The sequence below is a fragment of the Indicator indicator genome, chromosome Z (assembly GCF_027791375.1).
Source record: "Indicator indicator isolate 239-I01 chromosome Z, UM_Iind_1.1, whole genome shotgun sequence".
NCBI classification, from domain to species: Eukaryota; Metazoa; Chordata; class Aves; order Piciformes; family Indicatoridae; genus Indicator; species Indicator indicator.
Window position 1 is genome coordinate 83,512,561 of NC_072053.1, and position 22,829 is coordinate 83,535,389.

The 22,829-nt window shown below is 57.0% G+C and overlaps 5 protein-coding genes across 5 annotated transcripts in view; 3 read left to right on the plus strand and 2 right to left on the minus strand.

Moving 5' to 3' along the window:
* The first annotated feature begins 3,202 nt into the window (after window positions 1-3,202).
* On the plus strand, window positions 3,203-11,499 carry LOC128979441 (SLA class II histocompatibility antigen, DQ haplotype C beta chain-like). Its single transcript, XM_054397655.1, is given in 9 exon segments — window positions 3,203-3,222; window positions 4,968-5,173; window positions 5,405-5,695; window positions 9,426-9,550; window positions 9,784-9,805; window positions 9,808-10,026; window positions 10,751-11,032; window positions 11,141-11,247; window positions 11,374-11,499. Coding segments are annotated over 9 exon segments (1,398 nt in total).
* Window positions 11,500-12,809: 1,310 nt separating this feature from the next.
* LOC128979276 (RLA class II histocompatibility antigen, DP alpha-1 chain-like) lies at window positions 12,810-14,669 on the minus strand. The gene is made up of 4 exons (XM_054397480.1): window positions 14,597-14,669; window positions 13,619-13,876; window positions 13,057-13,338; window positions 12,810-12,964 (listed from the first exon to the last, which is right to left on the minus strand). The coding sequence occupies exons 1-4, from the start codon at window positions 14,667-14,669 to the stop codon at window positions 12,810-12,812; spliced, it is 768 nt and encodes a 255-aa protein (XP_054253455.1).
* A 557-nt stretch (window positions 14,670-15,226) lies between these two features.
* Window positions 15,227-17,092, plus strand: LOC128979442 (class II histocompatibility antigen, B-L beta chain-like). The gene is made up of 5 exons (XM_054397656.1): window positions 15,227-15,317; window positions 15,838-16,104; window positions 16,344-16,625; window positions 16,734-16,840; window positions 16,967-17,092. The coding sequence occupies exons 1-5, from the start codon at window positions 15,227-15,229 to the stop codon at window positions 17,090-17,092; spliced, it is 873 nt and encodes a 290-aa protein (XP_054253631.1).
* A 1,316-nt stretch (window positions 17,093-18,408) lies between these two features.
* Window positions 18,409-20,268, minus strand: LOC128979145 (RLA class II histocompatibility antigen, DP alpha-1 chain-like). Its single transcript, XM_054397249.1, has 4 exons — window positions 20,196-20,268; window positions 19,218-19,475; window positions 18,656-18,937; window positions 18,409-18,563 (listed from the first exon to the last, which is right to left on the minus strand). Exons 1-4 carry the CDS (start codon window positions 20,266-20,268, stop codon window positions 18,409-18,411), a joined length of 768 nt encoding a protein of 255 aa, XP_054253224.1.
* A 557-nt stretch (window positions 20,269-20,825) lies between these two features.
* LOC128979262 (class II histocompatibility antigen, B-L beta chain-like) overlaps window positions 20,826-22,829 on the plus strand; it is a 6,247-nt gene continuing 4,243 nt past the window's right edge. Inside the window, exons 1-4 of the mRNA XM_054397462.1 lie at window positions 20,826-20,916; window positions 21,437-21,703; window positions 21,943-22,224; window positions 22,333-22,439. Coding sequence (XP_054253437.1) covers window positions 20,826-20,916; window positions 21,437-21,703; window positions 21,943-22,224; window positions 22,333-22,439 — 747 coding nt within the window. The remainder of the gene's footprint in view (window positions 20,917-21,436; window positions 21,704-21,942; window positions 22,225-22,332; window positions 22,440-22,829) is intronic.

Below are 22,829 nucleotides of genomic sequence, written 5' to 3' on the forward strand. Positions count from 1 at the left end.
TCAGTGTCCTTCTTGGAGTGAGGAGCCCAAAACTGAACCCAGGATTTGCGATGCAGCCTTACCAGTGCAAAGTACAGGAGGACAACCCCTGCTCTACTCCTGCTGGCCACACCATTGCTGATCCAAAACAGAATGCTGGTGGCCCTCTTGACCACTTGAGCACACACTGACTCATCTTCAGACATCTGTTGACCAACACCCCCAGATCCTTTTCTGCCTGGCAGTTTCCAACCACTCTGCCCCATGCCTGGAGGAGCTGATGTGAACCAAGTGTGACCCAACACTTGGCCTTGTTGAAACTCAGCCCTTTGGCCTGAACTCATCAATCCAGCTGGGCCAGATTCCTCTGCAGATCCTTCCTGCAATCCAGCACATCAACACTCCCACCAAATTTAATGTCATCTGTGAACTTACTGAAGAAGCACTCGATCCCCTCATCCAGATCTTTGATAAAGACATTGAAGAGAACAAGTCCAAGCACTGAGCCCTGGGGAACACCACCTGCGACCAACAGGATTTAACTGCATTCATGACTACTCTCTAGGCTCAGCCATCCATCCAGCTTTCTACCCAATGAAGAGGACTCCTGTCCAAGCCAGGAGCAGCCAGTTTCTCCAGGAGAATGCTGTGGAAGACAGTGTCAAAAGCTTCACTGAGGTGGATCTTGACAACATCCTGCAGAGTAGAATGCTTTAGAAATGCATCTGAAATGCACAGAGTGAAGGAGAGAGGATGTGGGGGCAATTAAAATACAACAAGTTACCTTCATCCTTAGCTTACATCCCTGCATCCCAAGGAAAGGTCAGAACTCAAACACAGAGAATGTTCTCTGGAACACAGAAATAATCCCTTTTATCCCTTTAGTATATCACCATTAGGAGAAAGGAAGGCTGGGACAAGCACACCCTGTATTTCTGTGGAAAAGGCTCAATCTCTCCCCAGTTGTTAAATAATTACTACAGGTATATAACATATTCTTTTATGTCATTATATTTTAAGTTTCAAGAAATCAAAATTCAAATGCTAATTCTGCCCTTTGTGGGGGGGCAGATATTTCTTTAAAGGTTTTGTTTGCCCTCACCAGCCAGGTGCCTGCTGTAAAGGAACCAGAAAATGAGAAGAACCAAAGGCAGCTTACACAAGAGTATCAATGGAACATGGAGCTTGAAATAACAGATTAATCAAGAACATGCACAGCCCATACTGAGACCTGCCTTTACAGATTAAGAACATACTGGGTATCAGTACTGGTATTACTGGTTTGTCCATCTCTTCTTCCAGTGGCCAGGCAGAGACTTTTCTTACCACAAATACTGCAATATAGGATCACAGAAGCACAGCATGGTGGGGGTTGAAATGGACCACTGAGATCATACACTCCAGGGGCACCACAGCAGCTTGCCCAGGGCCACAATGTCCACACAGGTTTGGAATCTATGCAGAGAGGAAAACACCACAACCCCTATGGGCAACCTGCTCCAGCCCTCCAGCACCCTCACAACAAAGAAGTTTCTCCTCCTGTTCAGATGGAACCTCCTGGGTTCCGGTTTGTGTCCCTTGCCCCGGGGCACCACTGACAAGAGTCTGGTCCCAGCCTCTTGCCCCCTACTCCTTAGCTCTTGCTGAGCATTGCTCAGATCCCCTCTGGGGCTGCTCTTCTCCAGGCTCAACAGCCACAGGAGCTCTCAGCCTTTCCTCTTCACAGAGATGCTCCAGGCCACTCAGTATCTTCAGAATCTCCACTGGACTCTCTGCAGCAGTTCCTTCTCTCTCTTGAACTGGGGAGCTCAAAATTGGACACAGTATTGAAGATGTGGTCTCATAAGGCAGAGTAGATGTGGAAGAGAGCCTCCCTTGACCTCCTGGCCACATTCTTCTTAACAGAAACCAGAACACCATTGGCCTTCTTGGCCACCAGGGCACATTGTTGGCTCATGGGCTACTTGCTGCCCACCAGCACTCACAGAACCTTCTCCACATAGCTGCTTTCCAGCAGGTCACCCCTCACCTGTCCTGGTGCAGGACATTATTCCTCTCCAGCTGCAGGACCCTGCTCTTGCCCTGGTTGAACTCCATGAGGTTCCTCTCTCCCACTCTCAGCCTGCCCAGGTCTCACTGACTGGCAGCACAGCCTGAGGGCTGTCAGCCACTGCTCCCAGTGCTGCACCATCAGCACTGCCTGAGGCTCCACTCTGCCCCTTCACCCAGGTCATTGGTGAAGATGTTGAACAAGGCTGCACCAAGTCCTGACTCCTGGGAAACACTGCAAGCCACAGGCCTCCGACTAGAGCCTGCACCACTGATCACAATCCTCTGGGCTCTGTCCTTCAGTCAGGTTTCAACCCACCTGTCTGTCTACTCATCTGACCTACACTTCCTAAGCTTCCCTACAAGGATGTGATGGGAAGTAGTGCCAGCACCGTTTTAGACCAACCACCTGATAATCTGTGATGGATTAAATTGCAGGAAATTTTGTTTGATGTGAAAATGTTTTACTATTATTGATGATTATTTAGTTTTTCTTTTAAAAAATATTCACTGTATCCACCTAACAATCAATCCACAGCAATTCCTCCAGCTAGTACCAGAATTAAATTGGACAGCAGGACTGGAAGCAATACAAATCACCCTAAACTAGTATTACTTGATAAACTATTTAATGACTACATGTTATCTCCTTCTTGAAGGGATGTTCTAACCACTGTTACATGTATTTAAGAATTTATTCCTATTCCATTCTCAGATGGAAACAAAATTTGTCTAAATACCCAAAGTGATGTTTCAAGAAGAAAAATGTGACTACACTTAAGCTTCAGACACATGCTGGGTGTTCACTCAAAGGTCCGCATTCTTTTTTTATTGAGATACACAGGGCTACCAAGATGCTGAGGGGCCTGGAGCAGCTCTGTGAGGAGGAAAGGCTGAGAGTCCTGGGGCTGTTGAGGCTGGAGCAGCCCCAGAGGGGATCTATTAATGCTCAGCAAGAGAGAAAGAGTAGGGTGCAAGTGGATGGGGCCAGACTTTCTTCAGTGGTGCCCAGAGACAGAAAAAAATGAGCAATGGGCACAAACTGGAACACAGGAGATTCCATCTGCACAGGAGAAATTTCTTTGGTGTGAGGATGCTGAAGGCCTGGAGCAGGCTGTCCAGAGAGGTTGTGGAGTTTCCTTCTCTGGAGAGGTTCCAAAGCCCCCTGGGCGTTATGATCCTGCGGAAGCTGTTGTGGGTGCCCTGCTTTAGCAACAGGGTTGGACTGGCTGATCTCCAGAAGTCCTTTGCAGTCCTTACAGCTCTGTGATCTGTGACATTTTGCTGCATTTCGAATTATTTACAATTATTTTGTCATCTCTACTCTTCCCACAACTGGGCATTACAGATACTTTTACAACACAGCTGTTTATCTCTGCTTTAAATGTTTCCCTCAGCTAAAAGTCAACCTACAGCATAAAAGCAACATTGTGCATAAGGCCAGAAGTCTTCTGTGTGTACACCTAATTTTCTGTCACACCACACCTCATGATTTATGTCCCCTGTCTCCAGAGACACCTAGGATCTCCTGATAAAAATCACTTGGAGCACCAGAGCCATCTAAGTTCGGTATTAATTTGCTATGAACACCTTTCTGATGAATTTATCACAAAATATTAAATACTGGGAGCTGTGCCAATAAAACATCAGCATAGGACTGGAAGAGAAGGAGCTGCAGCTAGGTGAGACTGGTAAGCACTGTCCAACATCCCCAGGGCCATCCATGTGCTTCTCCTGATGTAGCAGAAAAGCAGAAAGAGAAACCAGCTCAGAGTTGGAACAGAAAGAGGCCTGCCTGAGCTCCTGGTGATGTAAGAAGCAATGCCAATATTTAAGTCACCCCAACTGGAGCAATTTCAACGGTTCTGTCTGTGAGTCTGACAAACCAGGGGGTTACCCAACCCAGCAGCCTGTGTTAGGAAACTGGACCCAACCACCCAGGAGTTTCCTCCTGCTCCCCTGCACACAAAAAGTGTTCAGATCAGCACATATTAACAATCTAGTTACTTCCAGAAATACCTCCAGTTATTAGAGCTGCAGCCCAGCGTGTTATCCCTCATTACAGGCAGTGAAGGAAATCAGATCAGGGCCTCACAAACTCACTACACTCAGCACAAAAGATTCCAAAGAAAGAAAGAAAAGGATAAACAGTGCTTGCTATGAAATATTTCAAAGACAAAACTGGATGTGCACTGAAGTTAAGATGCCACTTTTTTCTTGTAAACCAACATAGTCCCTTCACTTGCTGAGTATTATCCTTCAGAAGAAAACAGTCAGGAGCGACCAGGAAGCAGAGCGAGCCTCAGCAAACCAATTCTACTCCAAAAGCAACCACTGAGCACTATCATACCCCTCAGGTCCACAAAAGCAGGAAGGAAAATGTGCCTTTTGTGGTCTTTACATTAATTAATACCATTAAGAGCACCAAATACAAAACAGAGGCCTGAACCCTTACCATTCTGGTTCTGATGGTGTACAACATTAGAACCGTTTCAGTTGGAAGAGACATTCAAGGACCATCAAGTCCAACTGTTAATGCAGCACTGACAAGTCCACCCACTAAACCACATCCCTCAGCACCACATCTACACAGCTTTGAAATACCTCCAGGGATGGGGCCTCCATCTCTGCTCTGGACATGTTCTCTTCACTGTTCATAATGTCCAGCTTAAACCTCCCCAGCACAAACCCCAGGCCGTTTCATCTCATCCGATCACTTGTTTCTTGGGAGAAGATACCAACCCCCACCCAGGGCCAACCTCTTTCAGGGAGCTGTAGAGAGCCAGAAGGTCTCCCCTCAGCCTCCTCTGCTCCAGGCTCAACAACCCCTAGGCCCTTCTGGACCTGCTCTAGCACCTCAACGTCCTTCTTGCAGTGAGGGCCCCAAAACCAAGCCCAGGATATGAGGTGCGGCCTCACCAGCGTCACCATGCCCCTAGCGCTGCCGGCCACGCTGCTTCTGAAGGGACAGCAGAAACAAGAACAGCTTCGGAAGACCTGCAGCCCTCTCGGGAGGACCTGAAGGGGCACCGCAGGACCCAGCGCTCCCCACCGTGGCGGAGGGGCGGGGGTCACGCCGGGTGCCAGCTTCACGGGAACCGAGACCAGGCAGAACCGGCGGCCCCAAGAACTCCAGGCAGCGCCGGTACCGAAAATAACAGCCCAAGCACAGCTCTCTATCGCGACAGAGGGCCGAGCAACAGCGGCTGTCGGGACAAGCGGAACGTTTAGAGGCGTGCGGCAGCTCGCTGCCCACCCTCCCCTTCCCGAGACAACACTGAAGGAGGGACGGGACGGGGCTGGGGCTCGCCCGCCACCGGAACCGGCCGACCCCCGCGCTCCTGCATCAGCTCCCTACACCAGCTCCCTGAAACAGGCCGGGCCCGGAGGCACTGCCGAGGCCGCGCTTACCCTCTCAGCTGCGCTGTCCGCTCGTACCACAACCCCGCGGAGGCAGCCGGCAACGCGGGCCCGGCACTGGAACGGCTCCGGCGTATCCCGACAGCCACGGGGCCGCAGCCACCGCCCCCAGCCCGCCGCTGCGCCGCACTCAGCTGCGCGCCGCGGGGGAGCTGCCTGACGGCCCCGGCCCGGCGCAGGCGCGATCCCGCCGCTGCCGCCGCCCGCCTCCGGCTTTCCACGTCGCCGAGGCGTCCCGGCTGCGCAGGCGCGTGGCCTGGTGGCGGGCAGCAGGCTGCTCGGAGGGGTTGTGGAGTCTCCTGCTCGGGAGGCTTTCCAAACCCACCTGGATGCATTCCTGTGCGGACTCCCCTGGGTGATCCTGCTTTGGCAGGGGGGTTGGACCTGATGATCTCTGGAGGTCCCTTCCCACCTCTAGTGTACTGTGACACTGTGAAAAGTTCCCTGAAGAAGTAATGTTGAGCTGCTCAGTAAAGACATGCCTCAAACTACAGACAATGACATCACAAGAGCAGGAAGACACACATTAAAGGAAATATTTAGCTTGATGTGGAGTGAACACCCAAAGAGCTTTATTTGTTACCAAAATAAACTAAGGTGTTGGATATATTGTTAAATATTTTTTTTTTTTTTGTCTCCGGGGTAGATAGTAAACTTTCTCAGATTCACCTCACCTTTAAACTTTACTTCACAGGGAGCATAAAGGAAGGAAAATTAACCAGGAAAAATATCTTACATTGCACAAATACATTGTGATAAGGAGACAGATCAGGATTTCTATGCCTGGTGTCTGCCAAGAGGTCTCAATTGGTAGGGATTTTTCTTGCCTCATTTAAAATCCTGTGTGTTGCTGTAGTGGCTCTTGTATTCAAACCTGTATTGTATTCAAGACGCTGCTTTCTTTGGGAAATTCTGCTTTTCGTTAAGCTCTTGGTTGAAATGTGGGTAAGACATAGCGTTATCAGGGAGTCCTGACAAGGTCAAGTGCAAGCAAGGTCTTGCACCTGGAATGTGGCAATCCCACACTCCTCCTAATGCACCTCAGGTTCCCATTGGCCTTTTTGGCCACTGTAACAGTGTGAGAGCTGAAATCCGCTTCCCACACTGACAATAACCAGGCTGGCTCAGTCTGGAAGCAAATGAAAAGCTGTATTTACAAGTAAATCTACAATCTATGATGAAATGCAATGAATATGTACAAATATACAAAATTCATTACATTTACAAATATATACAATCAACAGAAAAGCACAACCAAGCTCCCTTTGCTTCTCCCCAAGGGAGCCTTTCCCAAGGGGCCTCTCTGCCCCCGTCCAGACCCCCCTGGCAGAAGGCAGAGAGTTAAGAAGCAGAGAGGCTGTTAGAGTTAGCGTGCCAAGGTCAGTGTGTTATCTTCAGCCAGAAAAGAAGAAGCCACCAGACAGAAGTCCAGCAAGCTGCAAACTGCCCAACTCAGACTCCAACTGCCCCAACTTTGCTTTGAGTAGTGATTCTTAAACATTTCTATCTCTCCAATGGAAGTGTTTAGAACAATCGTTATTTTGCTTTCTTACACCCAATAGTGACTTATTTACATTCTTTAGCTTTCTCTGCTTGAACTTTGCAAAGAAAAATTAAAAAGACAGTTTTAAACCATCAGAGCCACGAGGGCACATTGCTGTGCCATGGATAACTTGTTGTCCATTAGGACTCCCGGGTCCTTCTCCACTGGGCTGCTCTCCAGCAGATCGCCTCCTAACCTGTACTGGTGCAGTTGAGGGCTGCAGCTGGGCAGCCGCTGCTCTGATCGACGCGACAGGAAACAACGCCAAGCAGTGGGGATGGGAGCCGGAGTCGGAGCCGAAGGGAGGGGTTTGAGGCACGGTGCTGTCTCCACGCTGCTTTTCATGGTTGCTGGCGGTTCTGAGCATCTCCATCTGGGGACATCCCCCCTGAATGGGGCACTGATGAGGTCATGCCTCAGATACTGGGTTCAGTTTTGGGCCCTTCGCTCCAAGAAAGACATTGAGGGGCTGGAGTGTGTCCAGAGAAAGGCAACAAAGCTGGGGAAGGGCCTGGAGAACAAGTGAGGAGCAGCTGAGGGAACTGGGGTTGTTCAGCCTGGAGAAAAGGAGGCTGAGGGGAGACCTCCTGGCCCTCTGCAGTTCCCTGAGAGCTGGTGGTCAGCCTCTCCTCCCAAGAAACAAGCAACAGTGTTGGCCCAAGTCTGTGTTCTTTATCTGGTGTGCAAAAAGCAGCTGCAGAACTTGTTTTATCCCAGTTCTGCACAGAAAAGCTGTTAGGTGATAGTGCACAGAGCTAGCACACCTCTGGACAAACAAACCAGGCCTTATATACACAAAAGCACAGAAGAACCTACCATAAAGTAAATGATTTGCCAAATCATTCCTCGCTGTGTACACGAAAGTTTACCATCCTCATATCCTGGTAGTTCATCAGCACCAACATCTAATGCCCTCCCCTCCAAAGAGCACAGCCTCCTGCACAAGCCCACCCAGTTGCAAAACCTGCAGGGTTTGTGTCTGCTAACCCTTTGCTTTCAAAAGCAACGTGAGGAAACAGCCCCAAGTTGCACCAGGGGAGGTTTAGGTTGGACTTTAGGAACAATTTCTTCCCTGAAAGGATTGTCAAGGCCTGGAGGAAGCTGCCTGGGTGGTGGACTTCCCATCCCTGGAGAGATTTCAAATCTGTGGAGCTGTGGAGCTGAAGGACATGGATTAGTGGTGACCTGGCAGTGCTGAGTTGATAGTTGGACTCAATGACCTTGAATGTCTCTTCCAAACCAAATGATTGTATGATTCTAAGGAAAGTGTGGCCAGCAGGTGGAAAGAGGTGATTCTTGCTTTACTCAATTCCTGTGAGACACTAACTATAGCACTGTGCCTGGATCTGGGGACCTCAGCATAAAAAAGGCATACTCCTGTTTGACTGTGTCCAGAGGAGGCCACAGCAATGATGTGAGAGCCTCTGCTATGAGTCCAGGCTGAGAGAGTTGGGCTTGTTCAGCCTGGAGAAGAGAAGGCTTCAGGGAGACCTTCTGGTGGCCTTTCAAGACTTAAAGGGGGCGAACAGGTAAGATGGGGAGGGTCACTACCAGAAGTGTAATTATAGAACGAGGGATAACGGTTCCAAAGTAAAAGAGAGGAGATTTAGTTACATATTAGGAAGAAATTCCTCACTGTGAGGGTGGTGAGACACTGTCCAAGGTTCCCCAGAGAGGTGGGAGAAACCCCATCCCTGAAAGCATTTCAGGTGAGGTTGTCTGGGGCTGTGAGCAACCTGCTCGAGCTGCAGATGTCCCTGATGAGTGCAGGGGGTTGGACTGGATGATCCTTAGGTCTCTTCTACCCCAAACCGTTCAGTGATTCTATGCTGTGTGACCCACAGAGAAGGACACTGAGGTTGGGGTGGGGGGTGGAAGGTGGGGCAGGGACACCTTCAGACAGGTGGCACAGTTCCTAAAGCCTGCCTTCCTAGGCTGTACCTGGGGCCCAGCCCCACCTAAGGGTTACCCACTGAGGGGGGGTTGCAGCTCCCCATACCCAAGCCCTGACCCAACTCTCAGAACAACCCCACACTCCCCATGTGAATCCAGGGCATCCTCTCCTCCAGACCCACCATGTCATGGCTCCAGCGCATCCTCTTCTCCAGACCCACCATGGTCCTGGTGGGTGCAGCGTTGGCGTGGGGCCTCACACACTCCTGGAGAGGGTTGTGGGGAAGCTGGAGGTAGGAGCTGCCAAGGTCAGAGAGGCCCACTGCTGGCTGGGGCCAGCAGCCACCTCCCTGGGCTGCTGCTGCAGTGTGGGACAAGCATTGCTGGGAACCCTGCAGAACCCAGCTCTGCCTGGAGATGGATGATGCTGTTCCACCCCACCACTCTCTGATGCTTGCTGGGAGTCCCAGTCCCCTCGCCATGGAGCAGGACCTGGTTGATACTTCGGCTTGCTGACCTGGGGCTCCCAGCACCTTTCCAGCCTCTGCTGTGTCAGTGATAGAGCCTGGTTGTGTCCTGGGAGCTGGGGCTATGCTGGTGGCACTGGTGGTGCTGGGAGCCCAGCTAGCTCATGGTGTGGACATCTCAGGTGAGCTCAGCTCCATGGTATGGGGTGGTGCTGGATGCCAGAAGAGGGATGAGACCCACAACAGAGACTGGGGTGGAGCTGGGTGTTGGGGGATGCTGTGTAAAACGAGCAGCACAGGGAGAGGAGTGGACACAGGGGTGGTGTGGCATGGAGGGGAGGTTCCCGTGGCTTCATCCCCAATCCCTTAGCTCTTGAGCAGTGGAGCAATGCTGCTGGGGATGGACAAGGGGGGTGACCTGAGCAGGTGCAGCACAAGAGCAACTGCTACTTCAGCAGCAGCAGGGGAGGCTCCTGGACAGGTACATCGAAATCCAGCAGCAGCTGCTGCACTTTGACAGAGATCTGGGGCTCTTTGTGGCCGATGTGCCCCTGGGGGAGCTTATAGCCAAGAGGTGGAACATGAAGCCAAGATTGCTGGAGGACGTTCGGGCTGCAGTGGAGATGTTCTGCTGGAACTATCAGGTGGCAAAGTATTTCATTCTGGAGAGGAAGGGTGAGCCTGTGGCACAGCATTTCTCAGGGCAGCAGGCACAAGCCAAGCCAAACAGCCCAGATTCACGGAATCCCAGCGTGGTGGGGGTTGGAAGGGAATCCTGGAGATCATCCAGTCCAACCTCTCTGCTAAAGCAGAGCACCCACAGCAGTTTGCCCAGCATCACAATGGCCAGGCGGGTTGGAATCTCTCCAGTGAAGGAGATTCCACAACCTCTTTTGGTCTGGTCCACTGCTCCATCACCCTCGAAGAAGTTCCTTCCAAATCCTGTCCAGACTGTGTTGCTAAGATGGGCTTGTTCCCTCCACCCACAAATGTCTTCAGGAGCAGACCCAAGTCATTACCTCTACAACCTCTCTGAGCAGCCTGCTCCAGGCCTCCAAGCACGCTCACACCAAAGTTTCTCCTCCTGTTCAGATGGAACCTCCTGGGCTCCAGTTTGTGCCCAGTGCTCCTTGTCCTGTCACTGGGCACCACTGACAAGAGTCTGGCTCCATCCCCTTGACACCCACCCCTTAAATATTGATAAGCATTGATTAGATCTCTAAGGCTCACAGGAGGGGAGAGTGTGGCCATATTGCCCTTGGGCAGGGCCCTGGGCAGAGCCCATAGGTCCATCCATGTCCCTTGGTAACCACAGAGACAGTCCCTCCAGACTGGCAGCCACTCCAGTGATCCCTGATCTGTCCTAGCTCCTTCCTGGCTTGCTCTCCTTCTCCTCTAGTTCAGCCTGAGGTGGAAATCTACCCTGTGCAGTAGAGCTCCCTGCCTGAGAGCAGTAGTCTAGTTTGTGCTGGGATGGACTTCTACCCACCAGAGGTGGAGGTGAAGTGGTTCAAGAATGGTCAGGAGGAGACAGACCAGGTGGTGTCCACTGATGTGATGCAGAATGGAGACTGGACTTACCAGGTGCTGGTGATGCTGGAAAGCACCCCAGAGCGTGGGGACACCTACGTGTGCCAGGTGGAGCACATCAGCCTGCAGCACCCCATCAGCCAGCACTGGGGTAAGGCCCTGCCCTGGCACCCCCCTGGGCTGTGGCCCAAGCCCCTGGTGTGGGTGGGGAGGGGGATGGGGCTCCCCCAGCCCTGAGCCCCCACTCTTGTCCCCACAGAGCTGCAGGGGGGTGCAGGACGCAGCAAGATGCTGACAGGGGTGGGAGGCTGTGTGCTGGGCTTGGTCTTCCTGGCGCTGGGGCTCTTCATCTACGTGCGCAAGAAGGTGAGCGGTGAGGACACTGGCTGGGGGTCCCTGGGGGCTCTCCTGGGCATGGGGCTGGGGCTGCAGTGCTGCCCCACGGGAGCTGCCCCTGCTCCAGCACTCACCTGCTCTCTCTCTGGGTTTCAGGGTGCCCTGTTCCCCCGGCTGCAGGTAACCTCCATCTACCCCACCCTGCTCCACCCCCACTGCCTGCATGGACTGGTGCCCGCCTGCTCCCAGTTCCAGTGTGTCCCTGTGGAGCGTGGCCCCTGAGAGTGCCAGAGCCCTTGGGGACACACCACCCTGTGTCCTGGCACTCACCCCTTCTTCTTTTCTCCCCACAGGGCTCCTGAACCAGCTGCTTCCACTGCAGGTCTGCTCCACCACCATCTGTCCTCTGCCCACCAGCATCACCTCTGCCTCACACTGCCCTCCCAACAGTCCTATATCCCCACACTGACCCCAGGTCACTCCTCCCATCCCATCCCATCCCATCCCATCCCATCCCATCCCATCCCATCCCATCCCACACTAGCTTGGCTGTTGCTGCTGCTCTGCTGCCCCAGCATCCCTGGGGCCCTGCAGTGGTGGCCCTTGGCCACTGCTCTGCATAATAAATTGTCTTGGCCCTCTCTGGCCCTGCTCATGAGGGGACAGTGGGGCACAGATGAGGCACTCCCAGTCCTGTGCCCAGAAGTCTGTGACAGGGCCTTCAGATGCCAGCTGTGGGGCGACACTGCAAGGGGGTCTGGACCCCATCCCGGTTGGGGGGGCAGGTGTCAGGCAGTGCATCTTGGGTGCAAGTATATCAGGCATGGACCAGGGATGGGGGTGAGGGGTCAAGAGTCCCCTCACCGCCCTGGCTGGGGGTAGTGTCCCACCTTGAGTGCCAGACCCCGCTGTGTCCCACATTGGGTGCCAGACCCCACTGAGGCAGGTGGTGTAGGGCTGTGTTCCACCTTGGGTGCCAGACCCCACTGAGGCAGGTGGTGTAGGGCTGTGTGTGTGGGAACCTCCTCCCTCCTGCAGTGCACCCTCATAGGACACTGCCCTGCACCCCAACTTGGCACCCTGCAAGGACCAGAAGTTCTGTCCCCACCCTGCTGCCACTGCTGCCTCCCTGACAGTCCTCCCTCAGCCCTTCCAGCCCTGCTGTTCCCCCAGTCACCCTCTTCCCCCCAGCACTGTATCCTCAGGGCCAGCAGGGTGCAGACAAACCAGTGACAAACAGACTCCTGGCTGCCATGCTGTCCCTGTCCATCTTTACTGGTGCTCAGTAGGACCCCAGAGCTTGGGTAACCGGAGCCCCAGGCAGTGGGGTGCCCATGGGGCACTGATCAGGTGGAGCAGGGCTGGGGGGATTGAAGCAGGGTGTGTGATACAGGGTTGGGCCATGGCATAGGGTACAGGATGTGTTGTGCCATGGGGCACAGGATGGGGTGCAGGGTTTATTGTGCCATGGGGCAGAGAGGTGGCATGTGGGCACAAGACTCAGCTGCAGGGGTGGAGCTGGAGCATGGAAGGTGGCAGTGGGGGCTGGTGGGGAGGCACAGGGCTGTGAGGGCACCCTTAACTCTGCCCACTCACAGGACACCCCTCTGGCCAAGGGTGCTGTTCGTCTTCATGGCTTTGATGATGAGGATGGTGCCCACGACGATGCCAACGATGCCCACAGCCAGGCCCAGGGCACACACCAGGGTCTCGGTGCTCTCTGAGATGGAAAGAGGCATCTGGGGATCTGTGGAGAGGGGAGAGTAGGTGACGGGGGGGTTTCTGACCCCCCTGGCTGCCTGCAAGAGGAGAAGACCCAGGTGCCAGCCCCTGTCTCACCCCAGTGCTTCAGGGTATGGTTGGACTGCCCCCAGTGCTCCACACGGCAGTGGTAGTCGTCCCCAGGGGAGGGCACGACGGGCAGGTAGGAGAACTTGCGGAACCTGTAGTCAGCCCTTCGGTAGAACACAGACTCGAGGACACCAAGGGTCACCTCCTGCCCATTTCTCAGCCATGTGATGGAGACCACAGATGGCCAGAACTTGTCAACGTAGCAGATCAGGATGTTGGGCTTCCCCAGCTCCGCGGGGTCCATGGAGAACACTGTCACCTCAGGTGCCTCTGGAGGAGATGGAGCAGGGGTTAGCACAGTGCAGGGGCAGCCAGGTTTCACTGCCCCAGGCTGGGGCTTCCTGACCCACAGACCCAGCCCCACTGTGCCTCAGCACCCACCCAGGAGATCTCACAACCCAGCTTGGGGCTGTGCCCAGGTCCTCTTGTGCTCCAGGGCAGCAGGGTGCTGAGGACGCCTCTGCCAGCTGAGCTGCAGAGGGTGTGAGCCAGGGCCATGGCAGGGTCCTAGGGGATGGAGGCAAAGGCTGCTCTGTGGCTGGGTGGTTACCAATAGTTCCCTGAGAGTAGTTAGCATTTATCTTCGAGACCTCCAGGTTGCTTTTTGTTACAGCCATGGCCTGCAGAGCTCCTTGCACCTCAACGTAGGTGAACTTCATGAACTCGGGCAGGCGCCAGAGGGCCTCTGTGCCTTGCAGGTCCACATGGAAGATCTCATCCTCATTAAAGTCAAACAAGAACTCTCCATCTTCCTGCTGCAGCCTCTCAGCCTGCTGGTAGAAGTCCATCTGGACCCATCTGTACTTCACTGTGAAGAGACAGGCAGGAGGGTCAGTGCCTTTCCCACTGCCACATCATGCCATGGTCCTCCTGGGGACACTGCAAGGGTGCAGGGGTGGCTGACGGGACAACAGCTTACCCCAAGCCTCTCCCTTCCCTCAGAGGTCCCACAGGGCTGGGCAGATGCTGACACCAATCTCGCATCTCCTCAGTAACAGCAGGGCTCAGGAAGCCCCCAGCCCCAACCCCAGCACCTCCATGTCATCAGAGTTTCCCATCCTCCTTTCCCAAGGCTGGAGACAGTGACAGACCATGGAGATGCCAGGGGCCTGATCCCAGAGGTGCTGCAGAGCAGGGTGGTGATCCCAGGGCTCCAAGACCTGGGCACTGGTGGTCCTGCTCCACACAGTCCCACCTGGGCCAGGCCACACTGGGCACAGCCATTGTGAAGGGACAGCCAGGAGCAGTGGATGCTGCAGGGACTTGAGCCATGGAGCTGAGGCACTGTCGGATAGGAGACCTGGGCTGGGGGAGGTCCAGGAATGTGTCCTCCCCCTGCCACCACAGCCTGCCCTGTCCTTCTGGAGAGCTCCTAGAACCCACTCCCACCCAAGGGCTAACCACAGCTGGGAGGTCAGAGCTCCCCAAGCCTTGTGTCAACCCTCACACCCCACCCATGGGTGCAGAGCACTCCACTCCCCACCTCTGCCCCAGCGCCACCATCCCATGGCCCCAGTGTCTCACACACCTTTCACAGCCCCCGTTCCCGGCAGGGTCAGCACAGCCAGTAGCACCAGCAGGACACCTCCTTGTCCAGGCATCGCTGCTCAGGGCACCAAGCAGTGCCAGCAGGGCCAGGAGAGGGGGAAGTGATTGGGGTTGGGGTGCTGAGTGCCGGGGAACCAGTGCGTGGGGCACAGAGCACCCCAGTGCCCAGCCAATGGGAGGGAGCCTCGATACTGACTCGGCTGTTGCCAGGCAGGGCAGCAGCACAGGGCACCCTGCGGAGCAGACAGTCAGAGGGACAGACAGACGTGGTCCCAGTGGGTGCAGCGTTGGCGTGGGGCCTCACATACTCCTGGAATGGGTTATAGGGAAGCTGGAGGTGGGGGGTGCCGAGGTCAGGGAGGCCCAGTGCCGGCTGGGGCCAGCAGCCACCTCCCTGGGGCTGCTGCTGCGGTGTGGGACAAGCATTGCTGGGAGCCCTGCAGAACCCGGCTCTGCCTGGAGATGGATGATGCTGCTCAGCCTCGCTTCTCACTGGTCCTTGCTGGGAGTCCCATTCCGGGCACTGGGCAGGACTGGCCTAATGCCCGAACAGGCAGGGTGCTGCTTGCTTGGGGCTGCCAGCACCTCTCCAGCCTCTGCTGCTTCAGCAATGGAGCCTGGTTGTGCCCTGGGAGCTGTGGCCGTGATGGTGGCACTGGTGATGCTGGGAGCCCACCCAGCTTCTGGTGAGATGACCACAGGTGAGCTCAGAGCTGCCCCACTGGGAGGGTGTTGGTGGGGTTGGATCCCACCCATGCCCTGGGAGGTGCTGGGTGCCTGCTGTGGGTGGGTGCTGTCAGCCCCCTCAAGGCCCTGGGACCACCCTGAAGGTGGGTGGATGCCACCCCCACCAAATCCCTCATCCTGTCCACCTGCCCTCCACAGGCCCTGGAGCAGGAGGCTATGGGTGAGACTCAGTTCCCAGACAGTCTGGGGGAGCTGCTTCCCCCTCACATCCTTGCTGAAGCCCAGGAACAGCTTCTTGGCCCTCTTATGCCCTGTCCTCTTCCTGTCCCCTGCCTTCCCCTGGACTTTGTCTCCTCCATGACTGCCCAGACCCCAGGCTGAGCAATTGAATCCCCTCAGGGAGTCTGGGAGAAGAGAGATGCTGGGGAGGGGGCTCCACAGTGCCTCCTTGCCCTCCTTGTCCCCACCTGTGGTGCTTTGAGCGCGTTTGGGAGGGGCCTCCTGCCACCCTGACCCTCTTCCCTGTGCAAACAGGGTTTTTCCAGGAGATGGCTGAGCACGAGTGCCAGTTCTTCAACGGCACGGAGCGGGTGAGGTACATCAACAGGCTCATTTACAACGGGCAGCAGTACCTGCACTTTGACAGCGACCTGGGGCACTGTGTGGCTGACCTGCCCATGGGGAAGGCTACTGCTGAGCACTGGAACAGCCAACCGGACATACTGGAGTACTTGCAGGGTTCAGTCGAAAAGTGTCTGCACAACTACGATGCACACAAGCCTTTTACCGTGGATAGGAGAGGTGAGGGCACAGTGTGACGTGTTGCTGGGGCATGGGCAGGAGCCAAGCCCCAAGGAATTGCAGAGGGGTAGGGCATGGCTGTGCCATGCTGTCTTGGACCTTCTGATGAGGCCACAAGTCTCTGGATGCAGCCTGTGTGGGGACCCGAGGGCTGGACCTGAGGCAGGCTGAGGGCTGGCATGTTGAGTGGTTCCTGGGCTCTCCCAGCCCCTTCCCATCTCTCTCTCCCTCTCCTCCAGTTCAGCCCAAGGTGACAGTGACCCTGGTGCAGTCGAGCTCCCTGCCTGAGAGCAAGAGACTGGCTTGCTACGTGACAGGGTTCTACCCACCAGAGGTGGAGGTGAAGTGGTTCAAGAACGGTCAGGAGGAGACAGACCAGGTGGTGTCCACTGATGTGATGCAGAATGGAGACTGGACTTACCAGGTGCTGGTGATGCTGGAAAGCACCCCAGAGCGTGGGGACACCTACGTGTGCCAGGTGGAGCACATCAGCCTGCAGCACCCCATCAGCCAGCACTGGGGTAAGGCCCTGCCCTGGCACCCCCCTGGGCTGTGGCCCAAGCCCCTGGTGTGGGTGGGGAGGGGGATGGGGCTCCCCCAGCCCTGAGCCCCCACTCTTGTCCCCACAGAGCTGCAGGGGGGTGCAGGACGCAGCAAGATGCTGACAGGGGTGGGAGGCTGTGTGCTGGGCTTGGTCTTCCTGGCGCTGGGGCTCTTCATCTACGTGCGCAAGAAGGTGAGCGGTGAGGACACTGGCTGGGGGTCCCTGGGGGCTCTCCTGGGCATGGGGCTGGGGCTGCAGTGCTGCCCCACGGGAGCTGCCCCTGCTCCAGCACTCACCTGCTCTCTCTCTGGGTTTCAGGGTGCCCTGTTCCCCCGGCTGCAGGTAACCTCCATCTACCCCACCCTGCTCCACCCCCACTGCCTGCATGGACTGGTGCCCGCCTGCTCCCAGTTCCAGTGTGTCCCTGTGGAGCGTGGCCCCTGAGAGTGCCAGAGCCCTGGGGACACACCACCCTGTGTCCTGGCACTCACCCCTTCTTTTCTCCCCACAGGGCTCCTGAACCAGCTGCTTCCACTGCAGGTCTGCTCCACCACCATCTGTCCTCTGCCCACCAGCATCACCTCTGCCTCACACTGCCCTCCCAACAGTCCTATATCCCCACACTGACCCCAGGTCACTCCTCCCATCCCATCCCATCCCATCCCATCCCATCCCATCCCATCCCATCCCATCCCATCCCATCCCACACTAGCTTGGCTGTTGCTGCTGCTCTGCTGCCCCAGCATCCCTGGGGCCCTGCAGTGGTGGCCCTTGGCCACTGCTCTGCATAATAAATTGTCTTGGCCCTCTCTGGCCCTGCTCATGAGGGGACAGTGGGGCACAGATGAGGCACTCCCAGTCCTGTGCCCAGAAGTCTGTGACAGGGCCTTCAGATGCCAGCTGTGGGGAGACACTGCAAGGGGGTCTGGACCCCATCCCGGTTAGGGGGGCAGGTGTCAGGCAGTGCATCTTGGGTGCAAGTATATCAGGCATGGACCAGGGATGGGGGTGAGGGGTCAAGAGTCCCCTCACCGCCCTGGCTGGGGGTAGTGTCCCACCTTGAGTGCCAGACCCCGCTGTGTCCCACATTGGGTGCCAGACCCCACTGAGGCAGGTGGTGTAGGGCTGTGTTCCACCTTGGGTGCCAGACCCCACTGAGGCAGGTGGTGTAGGGCTGTGTGTGTGGGAACCTCCTCCCTCCTGCAGTGCACCCTCATAGGACACTGCCCTGCACCCCAACTTGGCACCCTGCAAGGACCAAAAGTTCTGTCCCCACCCTGCTGCCACTGCTGCCTCCCTGACAGTCCTCCCTCAGCCCTTCCAGCCCTGCTGTTCCCCCAGTCACCCTCTTCCCCCCAGCACCGTATCCTCAGGGCCAGCAGGGTGCAGACAAACCAGTGACAAACAGACTCCTGGCTGCCATGCTGTCCCTGTCCATCTTTACTGGTGCTCAGTAGGACCCCAGAGCTTGGGTAACCGGAGCCCCAGGCAGTGGGGTGCCCATGGGGCACTGATCAGGTGGAGCAGGGCTGGGGGGATTGAAGCAGGGTGTGTGATACAGGGTTGGGCCATGGCATAGGGTACAGGATGTGTTGTGCCATGGGGCACAGGATGGGGTGCAGGGTTTATTGTGCCATGGGGCAGAGAGGTGGCATGTGGGCACAAGACTCAGCTGCAGGGGTGGAGCTGGAGCATGGAAGGTGGCAGTGGGGGCTGGTGGGGAGGCACAGGGCTGTGAGGGCACCCTTAACTCTGCCCACTCACAGGACACCCCTCTGGCCAAGGGTGCTGTTCGTCTTCATGGCTTTGATGATGAGGATGGTGCCCACGACGATGCCAACGATGCCCACAGCCAGGCCCAGGGCACACACCAGGGTCTCGGTGCTCTCTGAGATGGAAAGAGGCATCTGGGGATCTGTGGAGAGGGGAGAGTAGGTGACGGGGGGGTTTCTGACCCCCCTGGCTGCCTGCAAGAGGAGAAGACCCAGGTGCCAGCCCCTGTCTCACCCCAGTGCTTCAGGGTATGGTTGGACTGCCCCCAGTGCTCCACACGGCAGTGGTAGTCGTCCCCAGGGGAGGGCACGACGGGCAGGTAGGAGAACTTGCGGAACCTGTAGTCAGCCCTTCGGTAGAACACAGACTCGAGGACACCAAGGGTTACCTCCTGCCCATTTCTCAGCCATGTGATGGAGACCACAGATGGCCAGAACTTGTCAACGTAGCAGATCAGGATGTTGGGCTTCCCCAGCTCCGCGGGGTCCATGGAGAACACTGTCACCTCAGGTGCCTCTGGAGGAGATGGAGCAGGGGTTAGCACAGTGCAGGGGCAGCCAGGTTTCACTGCCCCAGGCTGGGGCTTCCTGACCCACAGACCCAGCCCCACTGTGCCTCAGCACCCACCCAGGAGATCTCACAACCCAGCTTGGGGCTGTGCCCAGGTCCTCTTGTGCTCCAGGGCAGCAGGGTGCTGAGGACGCCTCTGCCAGCTGAGCTGCAGAGGGTGTGAGCCAGGGCCATGGCAGGGTCCTAGGGGATGGAGGCAAAGGCTGCTCTGTGGCTGGGTGGTTACCAATAGTTCCCTGAGAGTAGTTAGCATTTATCTTCGAGACCTCCAGGTTGCTTTTTGTTACAGCCATGGCCTGCAGAGCTCCTTGCACCTCAACGTAGGTGAACTTCATGAACTCGGGCAGGCGCCAGAGGGCCTCTGTGCCTTGCAGGTCCACATGGAAGATCTCATCCTCATTAAAGTCAAACAAGAACTCTCCATCTTCCTGCTGCAGCCTCTCAGCCTGCTGGTAGAAGTCCATCTGGACCCATCTGTACTTCACTGTGAAGAGACAGGCAGGAGGGTCAGTGCCTTTCCCACTGCCACATCATGCCATGGTCCTCCTGGGGACACTGCAAGGGTGCAGGGGTGGCTGACGGGACAACAGCTTACCCCAAGCCTCTCCCTTCCCTCAGAGGTCCCACAGGGCTGGGCAGATGCTGACACCAATCTCGCATCTCCTCAGTAACAGCAGGGCTCAGGAAGCCCCCAGCCCCAACCCCAGCACCTCCATGTCATCAGAGTTTCCCATCCTCCTTTCCCAAGGCTGGAGACAGTGACAGACCATGGAGATGCCAGGGGCCTGATCCCAGAGGTGCTGCAGAGCAGGGTGGTGATCCCAGGGCTCCAAGACCTGGGCACTGGTGGTCCTGCTCCACACAGTCCCACCTGGGCCAGGCCACACTGGGCACAGCCATTGTGAAGGGACAGCCAGGAGCAGTGGATGCTGCAGGGACTTGAGCCATGGAGCTGAGGCACTGTCGGATAGGAGACCTGGGCTGGGGGAGGTCCAGGAATGTGTCCTCCCCCTGCCACCACAGCCTGCCCTGTCCTCCTGGAGAGCTCCTAGAACCCACTCCCACCCAAGGGCTAACCACAGCTGGGAGGTCAGAGCTCCCCAAGCCTTGTGTCAACCCTCACACCCCACCCATGGGTGCAGAGCACTCCACTCCCCACCTCTGCCCCAGCGCCACCATCCCATGGCCCCAGTGTCTCACACACCTTTCACAGCCCCCGTTCCCGGCAGGGTCAGCACAGCCAGTAGCACCAGCAGGACACCTCCTTGTCCAGGCATCGCTGCTCAGGGCACCAAGCAGTGCCAGCAGGGCCAGGAGAGGGGGAAGTGATTGGGGTTGGGGTGCTGAGTGCCGGGGAACCAGTGCGTGGGGCACAGAGCACCCCAGTGCCCAGCCAATGGGAGGGAGCCTCGATACTGACTCGGCTGTTGCCAGGCAGGGCAGCAGCACAGGGCACCCTGCGGAGCAGACAGTCAGAGGGACAGACAGACGTGGTCCCAGTGGGTGCAGCGTTGGCGTGGGGCCTCACATACTCCTGGAATGGGTTATAGGGAAGCTGGAGGTGGGGGGTGCCGAGGTCAGGGAGGCCCAGTGCCGGCTGGGGCCAGCAGCCACCTCCCTGGGGCTGCTGCTGCGGTGTGGGACAAGCATTGCTGGGAACCCTGCAGAACCCGGCTCTGCCTGGAGATGGATGATGCTGCTCAGCCTCGCTTCTCACTGGTCCTTGCTGGGAGTCCCATTCCGGGCACTGGGCAGGACTGGCCTAATGCCCGAACAGGCAGGGTGCTGCTTGCTTGGGGCTGCCAGCACCTCTCCAGCCTCTGCTGCTTCAGCAATGGAGCCTGGTTGTGCCCTGGGAGCTGTGGCCGTGATGGTGGCACTGGTGATGCTGGGAGCCCACCCAGCTTCTGGTGAGATGACCACAGGTGAGCTCAGAGCTGCCCCACTGGGAGGGTGTTGGTGGGGTTGGATCCCACCCATGCCCTGGGAGGTGCTGGGTGCCTGCTGTGGGTGGGTGCTGTCAGCCCCCTCAAGGCCCTGGGACCACCCTGAAGGTGGGTGGATGCCACCCCCACCAAATCCCTCATCCTGTCCACCTGCCCTCCACAGGCCCTGGAGCAGGAGGCTATGGGTGAGACTCAGTTCCCAGACAGTCTGGGGGAGCTGCTTCCCCCTCACATCCTTGCTGAAGCCCAGGAACAGCTTCTTGGCCCTCTTATGCCCTGTCCTCTTCCTGTCCCCTGCCTTCCCCTGGACTTTGTCTCCTCCATGACTGCCCAGACCCCAGGCTGAGCAATTGAATCCCCTCAGGGAGTCTGGGAGAAGAGAGATGCTGGGGAGGGGGCTCCACAGTGCCTCCTTGCCCTCCTTGTCCCCACCTGTGGTGCTTTGAGCGCGTTTGGGAGGGGCCTCCTGCCACCCTGACCCTCTTCCCTGTGCAAACAGGGTTTTTCCAGGAGATGGCTGAGCACGAGTGCCAGTTCTTCAACGGCACGGAGCGGGTGAGGTACATCAACAGGCTCATTTACAACGGGCAGCAGTACCTGCACTTTGACAGCGACCTGGGGCACTGTGTGGCTGACCTGCCCATGGGGAAGGCTACTGCTGAGCACTGGAACAGCCAACCGGACATACTGGAGTACTTGCAGGGTTCAGTCGAAAAGTGTCTGCACAACTACGATGCACACAAGCCTTTTACCGTGGATAGGAGAGGTGAGGGCACAGTGTGACGTGTTGCTGGGGCATGGGCAGGAGCCAAGCCCCAAGGAATTGCAGAGGGGTAGGGCATGGCTGTGCCATGCTGTCTTGGACCTTCTGATGAGGCCACAAGTCTCTGGATGCAGCCTGTGTGGGGACCCGAGGGCTGGACCTGAGGCAGGCTGAGGGCAGGCATGTTGAGTGGTTCCTGGGCTCTCCCAGCCCCTTCCCATCTCTCTCTCCCTCTCCTCCAGTTCAGCCCAAGGTGACAGTGACCCTGGTGCAGTCGAGCTCCCTGCCTGAGAGCAAGAGACTGGCTTGCTACGTGACAGGGTTCTACCCACCAGAGGTGGAGGTGAAGTGGTTCAAGAACGGTCAGGAGGAGACAGACCAGGTGGTGTCCACTGATGTGATGCAGAATGGAGACTGGACTTACCAGGTGCTGGTGATGCTGGAAAGCACCCCAGAGCGTGGGGACACCTACGTGTGCCAGGTGGAGCACATCAGCCTGCAGCACCCCATCAGCCAGCACTGGGGTAAGGCCCTGCCCTGGCACCCCCCTGGGCTGTGGCCCAAGCCCCTGGTGTGGGTGGGGAGGGGGATGGGGCTCCCCCAGCCCTGAGCCCCCACTCTTGTCCCCACAGAGCTGCAGGGGGGTGCAGGACGCAGCAAGATGCTGACAGGGGTGGGAGGCTGTGTGCTGGGCTTGGTCTTCCTGGCGCTGGGGCTCTTCATCTACGTGCGCAAGAAGGTGAGCGGTGAGGACACTGGCTGGGGGTCCCTGGGGGCTCTCCTGGGCATGGGGCTGGGGCTGCAGTGCTGCCCCACGGGAGCTGCCCCTGCTCCAGCACTCACCTGCTCTCTCTCTGGGTTTCAGGGTGCCCTGTTCCCCCGGCTGCAGGTAACCTCCATCTACCCCACCCTGCTCCACCCCCACTGCCTGCATGGACTGGTGCCCGCCTGCTCCCAGTTCCAGTGTGTCCCTGTGGAGCGTGGCCCCTGAGAGTGCCAGAGCCCTTGGGGACACACCACCCTGTGTCCTGGCACTCACCCCTTCTTCTTTTCTCCCCACAGGGCTCCTGAACCAGCTGCTTCCACTGCAGGTCTGCTCCACCACCATCTGTCCTCTGCCCACCAGCAT

What these genes read in the sequence shown, in the direction of transcription:
- LOC128979276 (XM_054397480.1), bottom strand. Translation starts at nt 14,669, where the DNA reads ATGCCTGGACAAGGAGGTGTCCTGCTGGTGCTACTGGCTGTGCTGACC. An exon ending in GGGAACGGGGGCTGTGAAAG is followed by an intron (nt 13,877 to 14,596) that starts GTGTGTGAGACA and finishes GTCTCTTCACAG; the next exon opens with TGAAGTACAGATGGGTCCAG. An exon ending in CTACTCTCAGGGAACTATTG is followed by an intron (nt 13,339 to 13,618) that starts GTAACCACCCAG and finishes CATCTCCTCCAG; the next exon opens with AGGCACCTGAGGTGACAGTG.
- LOC128979442 (XM_054397656.1), top strand. Translation starts at nt 15,227, where the DNA reads ATGGAGCCTGGTTGTGCCCTGGGAGCTGTGGCCGTGATGGTGGCACTG. An exon ending in TTCTGGTGAGATGACCACAG is followed by an intron (nt 15,318 to 15,837) that starts GTGAGCTCAGAG and finishes CTGTGCAAACAG; the next exon opens with GGTTTTTCCAGGAGATGGCT. An exon ending in CCCCATCAGCCAGCACTGGG is followed by an intron (nt 16,626 to 16,733) that starts GTAAGGCCCTGC and finishes TTGTCCCCACAG; the next exon opens with AGCTGCAGGGGGGTGCAGGA.
- LOC128979145 (XM_054397249.1), bottom strand. Translation starts at nt 20,268, where the DNA reads ATGCCTGGACAAGGAGGTGTCCTGCTGGTGCTACTGGCTGTGCTGACC. An exon ending in GGGAACGGGGGCTGTGAAAG is followed by an intron (nt 19,476 to 20,195) that starts GTGTGTGAGACA and finishes GTCTCTTCACAG; the next exon opens with TGAAGTACAGATGGGTCCAG. An exon ending in CTACTCTCAGGGAACTATTG is followed by an intron (nt 18,938 to 19,217) that starts GTAACCACCCAG and finishes CATCTCCTCCAG; the next exon opens with AGGCACCTGAGGTGACAGTG.